This window comes from Pelodiscus sinensis, chromosome 1, assembly GCF_049634645.1.
Source record: "Pelodiscus sinensis isolate JC-2024 chromosome 1, ASM4963464v1, whole genome shotgun sequence".
NCBI lineage: Eukaryota > Metazoa > Chordata > Testudines > Trionychidae > Pelodiscus > Pelodiscus sinensis.
The window spans coordinates 209,375,109-209,390,734 of record NC_134711.1 but is presented as its reverse complement, the minus strand read 5'-3'; the positions used below and the strand labels follow the sequence as shown (position 1 = coordinate 209,390,734).

Here is a 15,626-nt window from a genome sequence, read left to right as displayed (position 1 = left end):
TGTGGCACCTTATAGACTAACTGAAGTGTTGGAGCATAAGCTTTCATGGGCAAAGACCCACTTCGTCAGATGCATCTGACGAAGTGGGTCTTTGCCCACGAAAGCTTATGCTCCAACACTTCAGTTAGTCTATAAGGTGCCACAGGACTCCTCGCTGCTTTTGCAGATTCAGACTAACACGGCTACCCCTCTGATACTTGACATTTACCTAGGATTATCTTCTGCTTGTGCTGGTTTAGAAGGAGGGATGGTTTCACTGCTAAGGCAGTAGATTTGAGATTTGAGTTTGATTCCAAGCTCTGGTCAGACCTGCAATCTAAATGACGCAAGCCACTAATTTCTCTGTGCCTCAGTTTGCTATGTAAAAATTGGGATAATATATTTCCCTACCTCATAGGGAAACATAGAGACAATAAATATTGTAATGTATGAAGTAATGATCACACACAGAAAAGTCTATAACTAAAAACAAATGTAAAGTGTTTTGTGGGTACATTGTGATACATACTGCGCAGATGAGGTTAGAAACTGTCCTTTAATAGTGTCACAACTTGCAACGTATCAAATCTGTCAACTTCCGTGTTACTTATAGGCCTGATCTAACTTAAGTGGAAAGGCTCCTGCTGATTTCACTGGAAGTTACAGACGGTCACATGCACAAACAGAGAGCTCATTTTTTTTAAATCAGATCTTCACACGTATAATACTCCTCAGTTCCTTTCTAGAGACAAGTAGGATTCCAAATGTGTTATGTGACAGAACTGATTTGATCTGTTTTAGGAAAGTTAGGAGAGGGGAGTTGAATCTAAGGATGTTAAATATCGACTAAAGGCGAAAGCGCCACGTGGAGCCTGGGATCAGCTGGGGACTCCATCTGATCCAGGGCTCCATGTAGTACTGCCACTTTGATATGCCACCTGCAGTCTGACACCGGGCTCCCTGCAGTGTTTCAAAACGGCAGGGCTGCATGGAGCCTGGGGATAGCGGGGGAGTCCCCAGCTGATCCCGGGCCCTGCCGCTTTGAAATGCTGCAAAGAACCTGACACCAGCCTCTCCGAAATGTTTCAAAGTGGCAGCACCACGTGGAGCCTGGATTCAGCTGATCCCAAGCTCCATGTGGTGCTGCTGCTTTGAGATGCTGCATGCAGCTTGGGGACACCCCAGTTGGCCTGCACGTGTCATTTCAAAGCAGCAGCACCACCTGGAAACTGGGGTCTGGCCCACGCTTCAAGCAGCACTGTGGCTTTGAAGTACGCCATTCTCTCCCTCCCCCCACCTCCAACCCTTGCTGCTCCTTTCTGATGGAGGCAGCGAGGGGGGGAAGCGACTAGTCAACTAGCATGTCAGCTATCCGATTAGCATTTGCTTATTGGATAGTCAACTAGTTGTTCCCATCTCTAGTTGAATCTAGTTGGTTGCAACAACTACAGTAATCTTATGTCTGAGTATTTTTCACCACAACCTCTTTTATCTCCATGCTGTTTTGGCTCCAGAATCAGCAGTGTAATGCATAAATAACATTTTGAAGTGGGACACTAAGTTTGATTTTTCTCTCATGCACAGCGGTATTTATTTTTGTCAACATTGTTGCCTTTATTGGAATCATCATGGTTTAGTGAGTGATGGGAGAAACTGGCCTGTTATCATCAACACACAAAGAGAGGCCAGCAGTTTTAGATATCATCATGTGGGAGAAAGGGAAGTTCACATGATTTTAGCAGTAATATGGTATCAGCAGGTACCATATAATTTCTCCATTGAATTCTGACTTGGCACATCAGTACTCTTGGTAGTGCACTCCTCAGAGAAAGTAAGTGACTATTGGGTCTATTTACAGTATGCACTTCTTAGGATCGTGGCTCAAGTTTATATAAAGGATTCTTCCCACAAATGCCCGCAGTTCCTTTATAGTTACAGGTTTCTGAATATGTATTTGATTAATTCACATTGCACTACCTGTCCACTGTCCCTATTATCTGTTTATCTAGTTTATATGTTAGCTGCAATTTCAAAACAACAAGTAAACTTCTTTAATCTCCCTTTCCATAAATGAGTGTTAGTATTGACGAAGGCTGGTTAGATATGTGCTGATGTGTGTTTCCAAGCTATTTGTATATGCTATTTGTATATTTGCATGGGTCTGAAAATATTCATGTCTGCTCTGTTGTCTAGTTAAAAGCTGAACTGTTGCATTGCATACCCAGGTAAAATATCTAGATCTAATGAGTTGGATTATGGCATTAAGAAGTTTATGATGTATGAGCACATTGGCTCATGGAGGGGTATTTCCCAAGGATATGATGAATTTACACAAATTCTACCCTATTTTGGTTTGATCTGTCACAAGGAGTGGTGTCTCAACCTCATGTTCATGTTAGAGACCTTGAAAACCTATCAGATAAACGTAGTCCACCAGACCACGTTCTGTGCAGGCGTTCATACAGTATGGATCAGAATGCACCTTATGCAAAGCAGTCAAAAAAATAGCAAGAAACTTTTAATCTAAGAGCACCAAAAAGTCAAAGTCCCTGGGTCAACAAGTCTTAGAGTGCTTATTCCTCTATTCTTAATAAGAAGTGGCACAGATTTGGAGCCAGTATCAGTTAAGAGCCATAAATCCTGGTCTGGGGACCTATTGACACTAACTGGATCTTTGGCTCCAATAGAGAAGCATTGAAGCTATGACAGTCCCAGTCAATATCTGTACCCTGGATCTCTTGGCATTGTTGGATCCCTTGTATTGGTGCACTCAGTTTCTTCTGACAGTGAACTCATGGAGGCACTGTGCACTGTGCCACTCTGTTTAAAGCAGTGGGAAATCATCTCAGACATCTGTCTCAACAGACCAGTACTGTGCAGATACAAAATGTGTATCCTCATCTGCATCTGCAATGAGTCATGGATATCTGTGTCCACATCCACACATGCGGATACCCATAAATATAAAGCAGATATTCACAGATTTGCAGGGCTCTACAAATCAGGATCTCTCCAATTACTGCTTCTGTGTCTGTAATAGGAGTCTACATAATCTCAGGTTATGAGTGGATACTAGTCAGTCTGAGGTGCTCTTCTTTGATTTAGATACAGTTCCTGGCCCTTTCTCCTGCAGAGAGTTCCCAAGGGTAGGGATTTCTAGAGGCAATTCTTGAAGGAGTAAGGAAGGTTTTTTGCCTATTATTGGGGATCTCACAGAGAGAATGTCTCTGCAGAGCTATTTCCACCCACTCTCCTTTCCCTCTTGCTTGCCATCCATTCCTGCTATAGCAAAAAGGACCGGAAGATGATTAAAGCTGCTGTGGCTCTTTCCATGACCTATAGTCAAACATTTTGAGTCACACAAGGAATTGTATGTAGTCTCAACTAAGGATGTTAACTAGCGGTTAATTTACTAGTCAAGTAGAAGATGGAATTTCCATTGACTATTCAACTAGTTGGTAGGCACTTCGCATTCCTCCTTTGAAATGTACAAGAGCCCCCGAATGCTAGAGCCAGCTCCACCTCAAATGCCCTATTCCCTAGGCCACTCCAGAACCCACTCCACCTACCTTCCGGGCATCCCTTATCCTGTCTTCCGAGTGCTAGAGCCAGCTCTTGTACATTTCAAAGGAGTAATGTGGAACTCTGTGTGCACCCCAGGGCCAGCGAAAAGTCCTGCTGGCCTCGGGCTGCACATGAGCATGCCAGCTTTGAAATGTACAAGAGTCCACAGTGGAGAGAGAGAGAGCTCAGTGGTTTGAGCATTGGCCTGCTAAACCCCGGGTTGTTAGTTCAATCCTTGAGGGGGCCACTTAGGGATCTGGGGCAAGTCTGTCAGGGATGGTACTGGTCTTGCCATGAGGGCAGGGGGACTGGATTCAATGACTTCTCAAGGTCCCTTCCAGTTAGGTATATCCTCATATATTGATTGCATTTCAAAGTGGAAGCGCCCTTATGGAGCCTGGGGTCAGCTGGGGAGCCCTGCTGACTCTGGGCTCTGCTGGTTTGAAGCACTGAAATGGCATTTCAAAGGGTTAGTGCTACACAGCTGATGCCGGGATCAGCTGTGCAGCACTACTGCTTTCAAGTATCCCCTCTTCTCTTCCCCCTCTCCCCCGCCCTGCTGTTCTGCCTTTATCTGATACAGGCAGCAAGGGGGGGAATCGACTAGTCAACTGACTATCTAATAAACATTTGCTTCTCCATTAGTCGACTAGTCAACTATTCTTTAACATCCTTCGTCTCAACACTGCTTTCCAGCTGGACCCTGATCTTGCAGCTTTATGGCACATCCTCCATGGTGTGGCTCTAAAGAAATAATGCACTCTAAGAAAGCCAGTTACACATAACCATCCTTCATAGTAATCATTTGTTTTCAGCAGAATATGCTGAGTTACAAATAGTGTGAATCTTCAGACCACAATATTTTAAAGTAACTAAGTCAGTCAATGATTTTTTCCCTTAATTTATACAATTTCTACCTAGAAACTACAAGCTGCACTGTTTAAAAACATTAAATTTCACCAATATGCCCGTCTTTCTGTGAATTAATTTCATACAGTCTAAAATATTACACTGTCAAGTTTTCTTTAGAGGCAAAATAATACTGCACATATTTTACAAATTTCCATTAAGGATGAAATATGTCCCAATTGTGATTTTTGACAGTGGATATTTTTACCCCCGCCTTTCTATTTAAAATATTCTCCTACATTAAAAAAACATTTAAAAAGAAGCCAGTGATGCAACTGTGAATATATATATTTTTTTCAAATCTGGATTTGAGGCCCCAAACACTTTTTAGACAAATTAGGAATGTTAATGCTTTTGTTTATTTTTAAAATAGTTATACATATAACTATTATTAATCATGTATCTGAAGAATAAATATTATGTACAATTTCACAAGAGCAGGCAAATTTCTCTAGTAATATTTCTGCTATTAAAACATCACCACAATTTTACTCACTGCCATGACATCTGGTTTCATTCTTATTAGGAATGCGAACGACTAATCGACAGGCTAGTTGGCTAGTCACTTCCCCCCACTTGCTGCTCTATCAGAATGAGACAGCAAGGGGGGTGGAATAGGGGGTACTTCAAAGAATCAGCACCGCATGGAGCCTGGGGCCAGACCCAGGGCTCCATGCAGCACTGACGCTTTGAAATGCTATGTGCAGCCTGGTATTAGCTGGGAGTTTCCAGCTGGCCCAGGCTGCATGCAGCATTTAAAAGCGGCAGCACCGCATGCAGCAGGGACTCCCCGCTGATCCCAGGCTCTATGCCACACTGCTGCTTTGAAACGCCGCATACAGCCTGACACCAGGCTCCCTGTGGCATTTCAAAGCGGCAGTGCCTCGTGGAGCCCAGGGTCAGTTGGAGACTGCCACTTTGAAATGCTGCAGGGAGCACAGGACTACTTGATTCCTGTGCTGGCCCCGTGCTTCTCGCAGCGCTTTCCCTTTTAAGTATAGCAAGAGCCCTGGGGCTGTTGCTAGACTTCAAAGGGGAAAGCGCCCTTCTCAACTAATCAAATAGCCAAATAATTGAAATTTTACATCCCTAATTTATTTATTTATTTATTTATTTAAATATTTTTACCCCCGCCTTTCTATTTAAAATATTCAAGGCGGCTCATTCTCCTACATTAAAAAAACATTTAAAAAAAAGCCAGTGATGCAACTGTAAATATATTTTTTCATTCAAACCTGGATTTGAGGCCCCAAACACTTTTTAGACAAATTAGGAATGTTAATGCTTTTGTTTATTTTTAAAATAGTTATACATATTACTATTATTAATCATGTATCTGAAGAATAAATATTATGTACAATTTCACAAGAGCAGGCAAATTTCTCTAGTAATATTTCTGCTATTAAAACATCACCACAATTATTGGTTTGAACCAAAGTCTATTGACATTAATAGGACTTTTAAAAGAATTGATTTGAATAACATTTGGATCAGGCTCTGTAGATGCAATTAAGGATCAGTGTGAAAGTAGACAGACACATTCATTATTATTTGTACATTCTTTACCTATGTAGAGAGGTTTATTGATACCAGGTATTCCTGCATCCTTTTCTTCAGAATAACAATCAATTTGATTTTTTTTTCAGAAAGTATAGGATCTATGTTAGTTATTGTTCATATTTAAAAGTAACATTCATGCATGAATATAGCAAGGACACATCTTTTAATTGAAGCACTATCTATGCATTTAGTTTTTATATCTTATATTGCAGATAGAACCAACCAACGGGGACAATCCAAGCATCAAGAAATCCCTCTTTCCTCTTTTTAATTCAAAGAATCATTTAAAGCATAGTTCTTCTTTGAAAAAGCTTCCTGTAGTCACTCTACCCATGGTATTAATTTTTAAGTACAGTAGCACTGAAAAACGCACCAGTAAACTTGTTTTACTGAATACATCAGCATGTATTATATTTTCATGGAGTCACATTCTCTTTAAGCCTGTTAAGTATCTTGGACCAGTTCCATAAATTCAAATACAATCAGCAGTCCTATCAGGATAAAATTAATACAAAGGATTCATAATTGAGTCATCTGAGACATACTCAAAATATAATATATTCAGTTACTAAAAGAGGAGGAAGAGTTTGGGACTAAATAAAGAAGACACATTCTCAGAAAGCAGGTGCACTTTAAAATAGAGGACTTTCCTCTTTTGTTTGATTAGTAAAAAAAACCTTTAAAATAATTTGGCTTATAAATTGTATTTATATTTTGTTTACAGATTATTCTCTTATGTCCAAATTTAATTATTCAACTACTGTAACTGCAGGCTCAGTGAAAGATCAGTTTTTATTAGCTTGTGTTGCTACTGGATTTTTCTTTGTTCTAGTTGTTATTTGTGGCCTTTTTTAAACGAGAGCAAATTTTGGTTGTCTTGTTTTGTGTTTGTCTGTCATTCCATGGAATTGTGATATGAGGTCAATCCCTATAATATATTTAAATCTTTACATTTTTCTTCATCCTCAAGTTTTACAGAGACACACATAGTTGAACTTGAGTATAGGATTCCCATACATTTGTAGTAGCAAGACTTAGCAACATACCCAGTGGAATACAGTTTTGATCTATTTTTATCCAGGGCAAAATTTGGCTTTACAGAACTGGCCCACGGTCTTAACTGCAATATGGAATGCTATTGAAATGATGATAAGGTGCAGCAATTCTTTTTGTAGTCTTTTTAAATGCTCTCTCTTCCAGCAACTAACAGCATGGGATTGCTTTAAGGGTTGAGGCTATAACAAATCTGCATGATATCCACAAATATTATTATTTAATATGGGGGGAAATATTGAGGAGACATTGCAACTCAGCTGTATTACTGGGCTTCACCTGCATTGTATAATTAACTAGGAATGCGGGTGATTTCTACACCTGTTCTTAGGGACCTACTGAAATCCCCTGTTCACTATTATGTTGCAGATGCCTGGCAGTGATGGTCAGGATCTCTTGGCAATTCAGAAAGCCATTCACTCTTCCAATCTCCAGAGCGGCAGGCCGAAGGATTGGCATCCTGAGAAGATGACAGAAATCCAGACTCATGTAAGTGACATTTTCTGTTCCCTACACCTTCTCACTATAGTGTCTTGACAGGCTTTTTCTGCAGTGACAGAAAAAGTTCATTTGACATTTTCCTCCACTTGCTTCTCAGCCATGTGACTACCATTCTGAGAAGTTCTTTGAGAAGTAAGGGACATGAAACATACAGTACATATCATCTGTTGAAAGGACATCACAAACAGTCCTCCCCACCCCCAAACTTTTAATTCAAGATAGTTCCAGTAGGAGTATAAGTGTGACAAAGGTACCTACCAAAATGGAAGCCATAATAGTCCCTGGATGTGTCCATCTTGGAAGTTGCCAAAGCTTTGATTATGTTATTGCATTAGAGATGCTTTAAACAAAAATGGAGTACAATATTTGAGCATGACTACATGCCCATTTAGTTTGAGGGAAGCTGTGGTGTAAATCTACCCTATGCTACCCTGCTGTGCACTGTGTGTCTTTTTGAACCATCCTGCTGTGCACTGAAAGCTCTCTTCAATCCACTTCACTTTGAAATAAGAGTGAATCAAAGCTCACTATCAAATTTTTAGTACACAGTAGCAGCATTCACGTGGACACTTAGGTTACGTCTAGACTGGCATGATTTTCCGCAAATGCTTTTAACAGAAAAGTTTTCTGTTAAAAGCATTTGCGGAAAAGAGCATCTAGATTGGCACGGATGCTTTTCCGCAAAAGCACTTTTTGCGGAAAAGCGTCCGTGCCAATCTAGATGCACTTTTGTGCAAAAAAGCCCCAATCGCCATTTTTGCCATCAGGGCTTTTTTGCAGAAAACAAATCTGTGCTGTCTACACTGGCCCTTTTGCACAAAAGGACTTTTGCCCCAATGGGAGCAGCACAGTATTTCCGCAAGAAGCACTGATTTCTTACATGAGATCGTCAGTGTTCTTGCGGAAATTCAAGCAGCCAGTGTAGATAGCTCACAAGTTTTTCCGCAAAAGCAATTGCTTTTGCGGAAAAACTTGCCAGTCTAGACACAGCCTTCATGTGTGGGGTAACCTTACATCCCATTTTGCTGTGAACTGTGCACTTAGTAGACATTCCCCTAGAGTTTCAAAACGAAACAGGAAAACTTCATTTCAGTTGCCCTGTTTTTAAAAAATAATTGGTGGAACAGAAGTTTTTCTTTCAGATGCACTGGCAGCAATAGTACTTACTGATCATAATCACCAAGAACTTTATGTATTTACATATTCCTGCACAATGAATGCTGGTCAGTGAATTGAAATTAAATATTCAGAGTTAGTGAACAGGAGAAGAGATGAACTCCTGACTTTTTTTTTTAAAAGTTAAATTGGTTCCGTTTAAGACATGCCCAAAACAGCTAGTTTTCCTACAAAAGCTAGTATTGCAGCAGGGCATAAGACCAAGTGTTTTCCTCATTCTTTCTCTTTCAGAGCCAACCTTTAAAATCCCTTCGGAAACTGTTACATCTCTCCTCCTCCTCAAATCATTCTATCCCCTCTGAATCCCGCTTCCAGCCCTTACCAGCTCAGCCTGCCAAAGCTTCTTTTTCTGAAGTGCGAATTCACCCCATAAGTCAAACTTCCAGTAGCAGCAGCAGCAGCAATGTGCGACAGGAGGCCCAATCAAAAGGCAGACCGACACTTCAGATACCAAGCCAGATAGAACCAAGTTGGCATGTCTCACCAGTGAACAGGAGTGCTAGTGACGGGACTTCGTACTCTGATCAACTGCCTTCCAAGAGCGGACAGAATGGGCCCACGTATAGCCGAACAAACCGATCCCGAATGCCAAATCTGAATGATTTAAAAGAGACGGCCTTGTAATGGTACTCCAGATGGTACCCCAGTTACCACAGGAATTGGAGTGGAGAGTATGGCGGTGGTGCCAGTGACAGTAAGACTGTATTTTCCGCTTTTATAAAAGTGTGCAATATGTACCTGTGGGGCTATACTGTTGGCACCACACTGACAGTCAGGGATCACACAGTAAAACAAGATGAATTATTAATTACCAGTCATCAGAAATCTCATTGGATGATAGAGTGTGCAGTTCAGGGAGAAGAAATGTGCTGCCATTTTCTCTCATTTACATTCCAGCTCAGTGCACATCTCTGAAAGCTGGGAGAGTTTGAGTATATACTGGCACTTCAAGGGGTGAAAAATTAGTGTCTAGACCTATGCCCTTACTACATATTTTACTGCCTAGTTAAAACAGTGGGGTTTATGTGGTACAAGTATCCCTGTGAAGGGTTGGAGTTGAATTGTATGTCTTAATTTTGTTTTTTAAACTTCCATATTTGATAGGATTTGTAATATTTATTTATGATGAACTAATATTGTACTGTTATAATCACATCTTATGTTACAATGTAAAGTTATTTTGAGCTGTTTGAAACATTGTGAAGCAGTGCAACAGCTACCGTAGTTTCTATAAAAACTAACAGTAACATTTATATATTGCATCAGGAGTATTTTATTCTATATATAAATACATATGTGTGTATATATATATATACATATATATATATATAAAAATAAATGGTAAATAACTGTCTGTTTTTTTAAAATATACTCATTTAAAAGAAAAGTATTGTTATGACACTATCTGCCATATTTTTATACATTTGTGATATAAAGTGCAGTATTATACTTCTAATAAAAGGGAGTTGAATGTGGATATAAGTGTGACTGTAACAGTATGAATCTTGCTCAGCTATTAGAGCGCAGTACTATAGGCATTACTATTGGTAGCCACCGAAAGTGTAATATTTAGTTCAAAACTTTGTATTGGCTGTTTTTTGGAGGTAACGGCTGAATGTAATAGACTACGGATCTGTGCAGTAATCTGAATGTGGTATATTCTCCCCTACATGTGCACTTAGCTTTCCCATTAGTGTGAATGGGAGTTGTGCATCTGCATCAAAAGAACAGAAATCTTGGTATCACTTATCTTTCTGTAAAGGCAGAAAGTGCCTCTTTGCCACAGGCTGAAGCAGATGCTCTTCCACTTCAATAATAGGGGTGAAGACCAAAGAAATATAGCGTGAGTTGCAAGTGACATACAAAAGTAGTGACATACATAGCATTACACTGCAAATCATGTTATAAGCTTTTATGCATATATATATATATGTATTTTACACTTCATTTAAAAGTCTATCTAGAAAGATAAATCTTGTATTAAAATTTAAAATGCTCTTGCACTTTTTTCTTCCTGTTTCAGGATATACTGAAAACTACTAAAATAATGATATTCAAATAGAGGTGGAAATGGTGCCAGACAACTTAATTTCTCCCTAAAGCTTGCTATCAGAATATTCCCATTCACAGTCAGTTTCCAGTTTCTACAGAATATTAGATGTGAGATTTCTGTCTCCTGTAGAATATTATGAAAAGCAAAAAGATTGCCTTTAAAACCATGGATTTTTTTAAGTGTAGCAAATGCAGGGCCTGATTTCCCTCTCACAGTAGCATAAATCAGGAGTAAGTCCACTGAAAAAGTAAAAAAAAATTACACTAGAGTAAATTTGGTGTAGGTGAGAGGAGCATCAGGCTGTAGTGTCAGAACAATACATTTTTTCTCATGTTTAAACTCACTTGTCCAACTTTCCTATTAGTCTACAATGTAGCTCACTTTTCTGCCTGTTATCCACATAATGTATATTAATTGTACTTAAAGATATTCTCTCCTTTCCAAAAAGAAGTGAACCTAAGCATGAATGTCATAATTCAGCCACTGATATAAATGCAAAAATAGCCATCTAGGAACATTTGGAGTTCCAATTTCATTTAATAGTGCGAAAGGAGGGAGCATTAAACACAATTGACACCAATATTTGCAAATCTGGCTCTTAGGAGACAGTATGACGTGTTGTTTCAGGTTTGCACAGTACAAGAAAAATGGTAACAAGTTTAACAAGCTACAAAGCAAAAATTCTTGATTTCTTAGCTGCCTGAAAGAAATGTGCATGTGTTTTTTCCCCCAGATTTTAATATGATATATGTAATATATAAACACTATATATTATATATAATATTCATGTGGTGGGTGTGAAAGGATGCTTTTAATGTCATTTATAAGCTCAGTAGACAAAAATGCAGTTTCTAATTTGAGAGTGGGGCTCTAAGCAGTATTGTATGTCTGTCTGTAAGATTGGTAGTGTCCAGGGTTGGCTCTTTAGTCCGATAATAATTTCTTTTTTCATTAAATAATACATCGCTTTCATTTTGCCTCTAAAAGGCTCCTTACCTTGTTGGTAAGGCCTTCACACTTGTATAATCACATTGGGCCATTAGGCAGATTTATAGGAAGAAATAGAAGCCTCGAGTGGATTTCCTCTCAGTATGCAATAAGCTAAATCAGAGAGATTACTGTGTCCTGTCAGTCTTTTAAAATACTTATTGCAGCTTTGAGTATGATTCAAAAAACATACAGATTATTGAGAGGTCCAAATGTGTGAGAGCTCTCTATCCTGTACTGCCGTTTCCTCCGTAGAAATATCTACAAACCTTGATAAATTAAAACATCAGCAAACTGTGTTGAATGTATGTAATTCTCTTCCTTCTGGTTTGAAAGAAAGTGAATTTGTCACTTTGCAAACTGGTATTGGTATAAATGTTCCTATATTTTTAACTTGGGCCTAAATTTCCAACAGTTGGTGTATTGCGAATACAATTTGGCTAAGGCTCCCAAAGGAATCTTGTCAGGATAACTCAGATTTGCTAGCTCTAGAGTAGAGAAAAGCTTATTATAGCACAAGTGATTTTTCAAGTATGAGCTTTGTTTTTTGCCGAGATTACTGGTCTCTAGGTCTAACTTTGTTATATATTTAGTGAATTTACTAAGAATAAAGTAGCTAAATTAGGGTTTAAGTTTCCTTTTCCTTGCCAATTTGTTTTGCCTTATGATGGTGTTACTAATGAGAACATAAAAGAAACAAGCTCACAGGAATTAATTAGGGTCATTTATACAACTCATGCTGTCTAAACTTGCCTCTGAGTTTGGCTCTTGTAAACTGAAAAATAGGCACTTTGACCTCTTTTTAATTAAAATTTAAACATTAACTTCAAACAAGCTTTTCACATCTATTATGAAAATTTGCTAACATAAGTGCACAGATTTTTTTTTGTCCTTTTGACCATAATGAAAAAATTAATTATATAGTACTCACCTTTGTGGGAGGAGGGAAGTATATATTCAGAGCAAATGGAATTTTGCTCCACCAGCACACTCAAAGGTTCTCTGGAGAGCACCATCACTGTTCCGAGTGCTAGCAGAGGTTATGGTGGGAGAAGAACAGTGAGTAGCACTCCCTGCTTCAGAAAGTCAACCTGCAACTCTAAAAATGTTCTAAACCACAGAGCTCGGGACCAACATTAAACTCTGATTCCTGTTGCCAGATCAGACCCAGACTTAAAAACTGGATGTATGGGTGCTAAAGTCTCTGCATTTTAATGCATGATTATAGACCACCATTCTCTTAGATCAATGTAAAGACAGGCATCAGATCGATTCATCCTCAGATAACGTGCAGAACTGTTGCCTTCCTTTCTCACACAGGTTTCTGGAAAGAAAGGTGGGTTATGCTTTGAAGAGGAGGACTGGTGGTATTGCAGAGGCTGGAGACTTTTTGGCCGCTATTTGGTGGTTCAGATGGGTCCCTATGAAAGATCATCTGATCATAGAAGTTTGAAAAGCCACAAAATAATGACTAGATTTTTATTTTCCTCACAAGTTCTTACAAGTGTGAGTTTATTATATTGTAGTGGTCATCCTTAAAACTTTGCTGCTTGTCCTAAATAATCTACAGTATTTAGGCATTGCTTATAATTGGAGCAATGGAACTTAACTAATGTTGGAGATGTTATTGCTTATCTAAAGTAAAATTGGCTATCTTTTAAGGGTGATCACGAGATAGCAAGTCAATTGGGCTCCTATTCTGGTTGCAGTTGTTCATGGTCCTAAAACAATTTGGATGTCAGGTTTTAAATTTTTGTACGTCAAATGAATAATATAGAATTCTAACTGTGTGTGAGAGAGTAGAGCTATGAGAAACATGACTCCCAGTAAGTCAGTCCCACAAGAAATATTCTGAATAGCCATAATGATGTTTTGCAATATTTGTGTAGGTTGTGAACATTCATTTTAACTTCTTCATTGTCTCTTGGCAGACTGCATACATCCAAAAAGGGGACCACTCTGTCTGTCACACAGCTTTGCTGTTGTAGAGTTGATGTAAATAGGCCTAGTGTGTACAGTGAAGGGAGTATGACAGGAGATGTTAAGAAAGGTAAAGTGCCGTATTTAACCATTTCTAAAATATCCTTCAGTCAGGATACTAGTGTCGGTACAGGTGCCTTTCCCCCTTACAATTTCCTTTGTCTGTCTCTGTCATAATGTTGACCACTTCATAAATTGCGGTTTGCAGTGAATGAGGAGAAAAGCCATTTAACAACTGCTAGCCTTTGGGATATTTAAGGAGCAATTTTCCAGTAAAGGAGTATTGTTGCATAAAGTCTTGTTGTGTCAGATGTTGAGAGAACTGCAAAGATTTTCTCTGACCAAACATCAGCCAAATCACAAGCAAAATTTTTGGGGGAAGACTATCTATAAATGGAAAATCTTTAGCTGAGTGGCCTGCGTTAACCCCCCCTGTATGTATAAGATAGAAATTTGATAAATTTAGGTTATAGTTTACCTGCACTTAGTTCCACATGGCTGTTGTTCATGATCAAGGGTATCTTGTGTTCAGTCAGTTGGTTGCATCAAGAGGACCTAACCTAATACGCACAAGATCGGTTGTAAGATCAGCCATCTTTGTGTTGTCCATTTGGATGCTCTCCCTCCATTAATTCAATATACTGTGTTCAATCCCAACCCTTCTGAATGTAATTCAAAACATGTAGCCAGACGAATGTGACTTTTGGTGTGTCAGCCCAGGAGACCAAATATGGAGTTGATGGCTTAACAGGCTTAAGAGATCAGGGAAGTAGCTCTGGACCTTTCCTGTCCTCCCTACAAATTGATCTACCTCCTCTCTCTTGCAGAATGTGGTCACGGTTTGCTTAGTTAGCCCTCAGTTTACCATTGACTTGTAGCATGTAGTTTTTACAGAAAAATATCCATAAATTATTCCATTTTACACTTTAGCATAGGAGAGTTATGTGGTTTTAGGCGCCTAATAACAGAGCTTCAGTAAGCCTTCATCTGGACATGCTTCTAAAACCCTCTAAGCCAGATCAGCTCCTCTAATAAAATCTTGTCACCTTGCACTGCCTTTCAGTCTTCCCTTAGTGCTCTCCGTTTATTTCCATGTAGTTTTCAAATATTGAAGTTGCCTTGTTCTTTGCTATTGCTCTAGTGCAGATTATCAGGGAGATAGAGGCCTTATCTATTACTCCACCCTGGTTTGCTGTTCTACACAGAGACAGCTATCCTTAGACTTGCTCAGGATTTTCTTCAGTTTAGTTTTTCACTTCATCTGAGGAAGAAATCTTCTCAGTCCCAGTTACCTCTGCCCAACTACAAAAAAACCCCATCCCTATTATGTGTTAGAATACAATAGAACAAGCACCCAGACTAAGCTTTTACAGGGCCTTGTTTGTCTAGGTCCAGTCTGAGGAAAACCTCAGAAATAGAGGGTGGCATCAAAAATGTACAGGTCTGGGAATGGCAGCTCACAGTAACTGATTCATTAAATCTCAGTTGCCAAAGTATGTCCACAGCACAGAATATGAATTTCTGCAAATCTATTGCAGCTGAAGTTTTTGGTATAATCACTTGAGATAGTCTGCCATCTGATTTATAGCAAGGTTTAGTAAAAGAAGCCTGAAGCATAGGTTGTGTTCTCAGCTTTCTGTCTCCCCCAGCAAGGTATTTTAGTAGTCCTATTTTAGGTGCACCATATGAAAGGACATGTCTCATTAAAAGGAGTAATTTCTAACCTATAAATTTGGATTATGTGGAATAATGATCATGAACCGAAATCCTCCCTGAAAGTGTAATGTTATAGGAAATTCCATTGAAGCATTTGTAAATCAGGTTAATCCATGAAGAAAATCATTCAGAACTGCTTAGATCTCCA

At 39.2% G+C, this 15,626-nt stretch overlaps 1 protein-coding gene across 7 annotated transcripts in view; it reads left to right on the top strand.

Moving 5' to 3' along the window:
* The window catches only part of CDKL5 (cyclin dependent kinase like 5), a 161,354-nt gene extending 151,804 nt beyond the window's left edge, over positions 1-9,550 (top strand). For 6 of the 7 annotated variants that reach the window (XM_075913867.1, XM_075913853.1, XM_075913845.1 and 3 more), the window contains 3 exons: positions 6,225-6,347; positions 7,435-7,554; positions 8,974-9,550. In XM_075913867.1, the coding sequence (XP_075769982.1) occupies positions 6,225-6,347; positions 7,435-7,554; positions 8,974-9,366 (636 nt within the window). In that variant the 3' untranslated portion in view covers positions 9,367-9,550. The remainder of the gene's footprint in view (positions 1-6,224; positions 6,348-7,434; positions 7,555-8,973) is intronic. The other variant, XM_075913860.1, reaches the window with a different exon arrangement.
* The last annotated feature ends 6,076 nt before the right edge of the window (positions 9,551-15,626 follow it).